This window comes from Psammomys obesus, unplaced genomic scaffold (assembly GCF_907164565.1).
Source record: "Psammomys obesus unplaced genomic scaffold, mPsaObe1.curated_primary_1811, whole genome shotgun sequence".
Lineage (NCBI taxonomy): Eukaryota > Metazoa > Chordata > Mammalia > Rodentia > Muridae > Psammomys > Psammomys obesus.
The window spans coordinates 2,829,353-2,837,654 of NW_026596051.1; the positions used below are offsets into that span (position 1 = coordinate 2,829,353).

The 8,302-nt window shown below is 40.1% G+C and overlaps 1 protein-coding gene across 1 annotated transcript in view; it reads left to right on the plus strand.

The window, feature by feature from the left end:
- Positions 1-8,302, plus strand: part of Plek (pleckstrin) — a 42,085-nt gene extending 33,783 nt beyond the window's left edge. The window contains exon 10 of the mRNA XM_055624340.1: positions 4,441-8,302. Coding sequence (XP_055480315.1) covers positions 4,441-4,444 — 4 coding nt within the window. The 3' untranslated portion in view covers positions 4,445-8,302. The remainder of the gene's footprint in view (positions 1-4,440) is intronic.

The following is an 8,302-nucleotide window of genomic DNA, read 5'->3' on the forward strand; positions in this document are numbered from 1 at the left end:
ACACACACACACACACACACACACACACACACACACACACACACACAGTGGTGAAAATAGTACCATAGAAAGTGCTTTCAAACCAGAATGAGGAACTTAAATGAAGACATCAACAGTCATTCGGTGCTTGTCAGGAGACGGTAAAGCTAAACAGAAGCGTAGAGCGGCTGCCTGTGGACTATTGGAAGAGTGATGGTAAACACCTCTGTCCCTGACCTTTAGGGCAAAAAGAAATGGAAAAGAAATTGCATAAGGCTTCAGATTTTATTTTGTGCTCTCTAAATACAGGGTTTAAAGCCCATGCAAGATGTGTTAAAGAGGCAGAGGAACAGGTAGTGGAAAGAGAAAGTAGTGAGGAAGTTCAGGAAAGTTACAAGTTGCTTAAAAAAAGCATTCAACTCACTGTGTCCAGCGTAATTTCAGGGTAAAAGGAATATGAAATGTAGATGTCACTGGAGGAGACAGAGCAGGTGGGATGAGCTGTTCTGAGGGGGGACACACAGGGATGTTTGTGGGGAGGCTCAGATATGGGGGGAAGCTACTGCTAGAGCCTGAGATGGGGCTCAGATACAAGCCCATGGCTTATGTAGTTACAGCCTCACTGGGTATCAGCTTCTGTGTTGGTCAATGGGCCATCTCAGATAAATCAACTCAGAGAGAGAAAGACTTGTTTTGGCTGGCCTCTAGTTTGAGGCTTTTGGTGACTGTCTCATACTGGCTTAGAGCAGGTTCTGGTTGTGGGTGTGATTAGGATGAAATGTTCTGAGGCCCTCATGTCTGCTCCAAGCACATGTTCCTAGTGACTAGAAGACCTTTGACTGGTCCCCTTACATATCCTCCTGTTTCCTGACAGAGCTACATTGGGAGCCCAGGCCTTAGCCACAGGAGCCTTGGGGGATATCCAATTCAAATTATGGCAGCCTTTTTGTTGCTAAAATGAAACTGGTGTTGTTGTTAGGACCAAGTGAAGCAATATGCAAGAACTACCTGGCATGTGTGGACACACTGCAAACCTTTGCTTCCCTTCCTCTGTCCTTTCTTCCACAGAAGGCACTCATGCTAATCAAAGACAGTGGGCAATGGTTTTCAATTTTTAAAATTGACATCACAATTGCCTAGAATTCTTTTGTTGAACATTTCTGTATAAAACTTGCCTAAGACCCCTTGATCTATAGTTGGAGGATATTCAGAGCCCAGCTTCCCTGACTTCTGCATCTATGCATTTAAACTCACTGTTATGTCATGGGTATACATGGCTTTTCCCAGCTTTTGGTACCTATCTTGTTTCCATAGGAACCCTGTTAACTGGCTTCTTTGTCCTATCAGCTACAGCAGCATTTCCTGTTAGCATACAGCCAGCCCTGACTCTGGGTTCTGAGCTTTCCATTGCTTAAAAAGAAACCTCTATGGTAAGATATAGCTAACCAAGGAGCTCCACCCAATGGGCACTGGTTGTGAGATTTCTGGGAGAGTTTATTCTGTGATATGTCCTTGCAAACATATTTTTTTCTGAACTGATTAGGATGTGTTTATACACACATGCATTGTGTACTTAAAAATATCTTAAACTTCCCTCTGTGGATGGGCAGCAAAGAGTATTCACACATAGACAGGAAAAACCTGCTGCATGGATAAAACCCATGCTTTATCAATAATAAGAAAAACATAACATCATAAAGAGAGGGGGAACTTTACCAAAGATGTGTGACTGGCAAACAAATGCAGGAAAATATGCCGGGTACCATTACCTAATTAGGGAAATGCTAACTGAAGGCATAACAAGACATGCCATAGATTTGGTGGGTTGCACAATCCAACACAGAGTAAGATGCTGAGTTTTGATGAGGGTTTGGAACACTTTGACCTTTACATAGTACAGGGAAAGTTCAATGGTACAGCCGCTTTGAAGAACAGCCTGTGGGAAGACTTAACTCATGAAATATACATTATCTACTCCAGCCCTTGATCTATATCCAAGAGAAATGAAAGCATGTGTCCATACAAAACTATTATGATAAGTGTTCATCATTTGCGGTTGTCAAAACAAGGAAATGACCCGGATATTTGAAAAGCATTTAATAGAAAACAAAGTGTATATATTCATACAGTGAAATATAACACACAATAAAAAGAAATGAACTCTTAATATGTACAACGTGGGTGTATCAAAAAACAAGTAGTCTTGGTGAAAAACATATGTACTGTGTAATTGTATGTAACGAATTGTAATGACATGAAATTCTAGAAATTTCACACTAATCTATAGTGATCGAAAAGAGATTAAGTGAGTACTTGGACATGGGGAAGAGCACAGAAAGATGTGGGCAGAAGAAAGCTCCTGACTGCATGAGTACTGTATGAAGCCACTCGAGGCTCTCTTTACCAACTAAGGACCTTACTATAGCTGGAATGGTCCTCCTTACTTCACAGGAAAGGGCGCAGAAGAATGTAGAAGGAAGTGGTTTTCTGGGGCTATGTATGTGGTTCAGTGATAAAGCTCTTGTGTACATAGCAATACCAGAAAAGTTGTTTTACTACAACCCATAACTGAAACTTCTCAGGTTGGCACTCTGTGTTGTTTATTACTGACTCATTCACCTTTCAGAAAGTAAGGGAGCAGAAACAAGCTTGTGATCTTACTCCTTGATATCTCATTGAACACATATTTTTCTTTTTTGGACTCAGTATCTTCAAGTCCAACAAATATAAACAGGATGGTCAGAAACAGGATCTCATTTTAACATCTTGTTATGGGTCCAGTGAAGTGTCAGAAAAAAAGTGGCATGTCTCCTGTCACCATGGATCTTTCCTTTACTGTCACTATCTTAACATACAAGGGAAATAACATTCTGGTTGTCTTATTTGTGGGTTATATATGAGGCAGTGTAAAATCAGAAGACTTGGGGCCTACTTTGTTCATTTGTTCCTTGTCTCAGAGACTAACCTATATGGTTGGCAGTGTATCCACTCATTGTGGCTTTTTTCCTTATCTGGCTGGCTTTTCAAATTCTCTTTGGCCACTACATAAAGAACAGACGAAGAGGGTAAAAGGTGAAGTTAGAAATACGATGAGAAACCGATGAATAATTCATTCAAGAAACAACACTGACTTAGGCCAGACAATGTACCTCTGCCTCTATAAGAAGTGGTCTCATTTGGAATACACATTGTTTGTAGTCTCATTAATACGATGCACCTAGTAATGTGGGATGAATGGGTAAGAAGAAAGACAAATGAAGGATGACTCTTACATATTACCCTGAGTGTTGTATAAAAGTGGAACTATTTGCTGAGGTAGAAAGATGGAGAGACGAGATTACTATTAAAACTACAACCTATATATACTCCAAATGAGAATCCTTCTTACACATGCAGGGCTACCTTTTCTGGTCTAAGTCACTGTTGTTTCTTAAGCAAATTATTCATAAACATCTCATCATATTTCTATACACAATGGTAGCATGTAGGGCTGAGGGTTTTTTTCTTACATATGACATGCTTTGAGTAATTTAAGTACAGGGTAGGTTCAAAGTAATGGTAAGAACCAAGTGAAAGATGCCTCTTGTAGCGAAGCACTGAGTAGATCAACTACAGGGCTGTGCTGAGTTTGAAGTCAGTAAGAGACACTCCTGACCGCAAACTGCTTTTTTTGGAGAATGGAAGCTGATATTTTATCAAAGGGGAATAAGATGTAGATACTTAGATATTGGCAAATAGAAAGCAATGGGGCAAACACTTAGGTTCTGAGGTAAAATACAGTTATCTACTGGGACTTCATACTTTTTACTTATGTCATATAGTTTTTTCTCTTTGTTAACATGTCCTAACGGCACCAGTATGTGGCTGTTGCTATAACACAGCTGGGAATATAAGCCCCAACATCGAGGATGCAAATGCAAGTTTCTCCCGAGTGCACTTGAAAAGAACTAAACAACGCTGAGATCTTCTGTGTTCTGACTGTGGTACAGGCAAAGATTTAAATGGTCACTGGTGAATACTACCCTAAGTGATCAGCATTAATGGGTCAGGTAGCAGGCACATGTAGGGGAGAAATACTACATACTTACAAGTACAGTTGGCAAATATATCCTTTTTTGACGTTTATCTGTGGGCTGTACTTGAACTATAACAACGCCATATCTATGTGTGAGAGAAGAGTGAGGAACCCAGTCTGCATTCTTAGAAAATGTTTGTCTTCTCCAGGGGACTGATGAGGTGCTGGAGTTATCTTATGGGGTGAATAATTTGTTTGCAAGGGTAAAGATGGTATAGTTTGTGTGGGCGTTATAATTATTACTTGAGGAATGAAAACTTTCCTGAAATTTGTCAACAACCATTTATAGTATACGTAACCTGGACCAGGAACCATATCAACTATGTTGTTACAAGTGTTGTTTTGTTTCATATTGACACTAAACCTTCTTTACTATGGTTTTACAGATGAGGACACTGAGGGTCATCAAGGTGAATCCGACTCTAAAGCCAGGATGACAGAGATGGAATTCGAGGCCAGACTTGGAACTTTCAGTTAGCATTCTGTTTTGTCTTCACCTTCCTCACATGCGTCCTGGTGTATAATTTTAATCTAGTGTTTATTTAATATTCACTGTAGCAAGGATTCTCCAGCCTTATGATGCTCCCCCACCCACTTCCCCCAGCACTCAAATAAAACAATATGGTGCCTGTACAACATGGGATGTCTGGAGACATCACAAATTTTCCAAAAATTCTCAAGGTTGGGGAAGAATTAGGCCTTTCATTCCTTCTTATTGCTGAACTGTCTCAACCCACTGGCTCCCAATAATGACATGGAGACTTTTTATTATCTATGAAAGCTTAGGCCTTATAGTTTAGGCTTGTTCCCAACCAACTTGTATAATTTAATTAATCCTGTCTATATTAGTCCACATTTTCTTCATGGCCCGTTACCTCTCATTATGTCCTAGTGTGTCCAACTTCCTCTATGTCTGGCTTCTTATTATTTATGAATTTAGGTCTTATAGCTTGGGCTTCTTCCCAATTAGCTTGTATAACTTAATTAATCCCATCTATATTAATCCATATTGGTTATGTGGCCCTCTACCTCTCACTATGTCTCAGTATGTTTGACTTCTTCCATGTCTGGCTAGCAAATCTGTATCTCTCAGTTCTTTCCCTGAGTTTCTATCCCTGCCTGGATGCCCTGGCTTTCTTTTCCTGCCTAGCTATATGCCTTCAGCTCTTTATTAAATCAATCAGAAGTTGAGGAAAATGTTTACAAAACACTGAGACAGGTGATGCTTCATAAACATAACAATAGCAAAGTCCAGACAGTACTCAGCTCTCTCCCGGTACAGAAATCACATTTGAATAATACAAAGACAACCTTGCACAGTGCACAAAGAGAGTATCCCAACACCTTCTAAGTTCTTCCTGTTTTCTTATCATCTGCCCACCCAATAAAACAATTACCATAACATTCCACAAAAAGCCTCAGCCTACAAGTGCACCTTCCTCTTCCACCTCCTGCTCAAAGTCACTTCTCCAGTGTTCAAAGTTGTCAGCTGGATTCTTAGAAAAGCTGAGCCTGCGGAGAATAAAGAGTGAAAGCAACTTACTGAGAAGGAAAAGGATAATAGTAAAATAGAAAAAAGGTGCAAGGAAGTAGAGATTTGGTGAGAAAAGTTCAATGCAAATCTAACAAGAGGACTGGCCTAGAAAGACTAGCAAAGGGCTAGTGTGCTCCCCCAGCAGAGCTTTTGGAGCAGTACATCTGGTCCTTTGTCTCGTGTAGAGAAGTGACTCAAAGTGCCAGTGTATTTATGGACTTGTGAACAGTAGTGAATGTTCTCTCTAATCATCAGGGTCCTGTGAGGAAAAAAAGATGGAATGATCAGAGGCAAGGGACTCTAGCGAAGAAGCATAAGGATGGACATCTGGGCGTGGGCAGAAGGTGTGAAGTGTGTGTGTCACATCCTAATATCCCCAGAAGCTTCCACCCCCAAATCACTTGGACTGTTGTGTAAGTCAGCCCTCGCCTGCAGTTACCACGGCACTAGCACAAAGGACACATGAAAGTGGTGGTCAAAGAGTTGGATACAGAGGCCACATACAGGGACAACAGCACTGGCTTCTACTTTCTGAGGCTGAGCTACTGCCACCTCTGAATATTCAGCACATGAGCAATGAAGACTCGTACTGAGCATTGTGTGGCATTCTTCAAGAAAATCAACAAGTCATTTGATAAATTGGCTACATTTCATTCTGAATGTTTCATGCTCACAAGAACAGACTCTGATACTAGCTATGGATTTCTCTTTCTTGTTCAGAGTACTCAATCTATAGACAAAGGGTCCACATACTATCACATCCAATTAGAGAGTTATTCTAGGTGGAAAAAGGAAATAGAGCCATCTAGCCAGCTGACCAGTTACCAATTCTTAATACATGTTAAGATCATCCTTCTTATATATTAATGTTTCTGTGTTTAGATCAGAATCCTTCCATTTATTGTCTGGATTAATTTCAAGAGCCTCCAAATAGGCTTCCCTGTCTCACAACTATACTCCAATCTACTTTATATATTCTAGAGCTATCCTCCATATAAAATGTAGGACCTTTAAATAGTTAATGCTTCTTATCTTCCAAACCTCAGCTCATCTTCAATTGTTCCAATGCTCTACCATAGAATCTAATGTTGGTGAAATTGTAATGGGTAATAATGTCAACTTGACTGAACTGAGATGCCCAATGTGTAGGGGATCAATCTAGCACATCTGTAAGTATGTATGTAGGGAGAAGTTTTAGGGAAAATTAGTTTATCTGACCAAATGAATGGATAGCTTAATCAATTGGTAGATTCAAGGCTGTTGGGAGATGGTAGGACTATGCAAATTGGAGAAAGTAGGTCAATATCGATGTATCCTTGGGAAACTATATCTTGGCCTCTCCTGTTACCACCCTGCATTGATTCCTGTCTGCTATATGTACCCTGCGCTAGTTCATCACACTAAACATCATGGTGGACTGAAACCCTTGAATTTGTGAACTAAAGATAAATCCTTCTTCTAAGTTGTTTCTGATAGGCATTTCATTAGAGCATCAAGAAGAGCTAATTTGCACGTAAACAAGGGGGTGTCCTTATTGATCAAACATTAATTTTCATAAAATTCAGGAGTAAGATGAGAAACTTAATAAGATCTTATATAAAAACAGAAAGTAAATAAAGAGCTCTGCAGGCAAGAGACACCCACTGTTGCAGCAGTGATGTGACGGTTATGGGTGTAGCCAATGGCTTTCTGATTGGATCTGAGGCCCACTCCACAGAAGAAATTCATGTCTAATACTATTTGTGGTCAAAAGCCTGTGTCTGGGGGAGGAGATAAGCCCTACTAGTGAGGCTTATTTCTATTGTTTTGCTACATAGACATGCTGTGCCTATCAAATTGCCTTTAAAAAGACTTTCAGTGTCCATGAGTCCCAGAGCTAAGAATAGCCTCAGACAAAATCCAATGCCTATAAGAGAGATGTCTCTATTTCACTGTAATCCTCATAACCTATCCAATGTTTCTTACAACGTATTTGAAAAAAGCCTTGATTTATGACTTTGTTCTGTTACACTGAAAATGCATGTAAATGATATAACACTGTAGCAAGGTTTGGGTCCGGTAAGCTCAATCCATATTCCCAAGCATGGTCATTTATATTTTACTCTAGAATAAATGCTAAAGATTTATTCTCTTGAAGATAAGAGCTGTCTTAGCACAGCCATATCTAATGGAAACAGAGAAAAATCATAAATCCAGCACAGCTGTTTGACAAAGATCCAGCAAAACTGAGCCCAGTGATGTAATCGCTGTGGTGTAGTCTCCCACTCTTTTGGCCTTAATTTCTTGTTGGTATAATATTCTTGTGGAATGTATACAATCTACCCTTGTACAGTCACATGCTAATTTCTCTACCACACTATCTGGTTTTAATCCGGATACTGCATTGTGATGCTTATTTTAAGCATCCCCTGTATCAAGTTTGTGTAAATATGCCACCATTTATTCTCTGTATTGACAATAAAACAACCAGCCAGTGCTGAGCAATGGAGAGAATAGGGTGGGACATCTTGGTCCGGAGGGGAGGAGAAAGAAGCAAATGGGAGGAGGGATTAGGGAGAGAGATCTGAGAGGCGAAGACCTGAAAAACGCCAGGAAATAATGACTAAAAAAGAACTATAATGTGGGAAATCTGAATGGGAAGAAGCTAGGTGGGCTTGGCAGTTTAGGATGGAGTAATCATTGCTCAGCATTGTGCTCTAGGTTAATTAAACAAA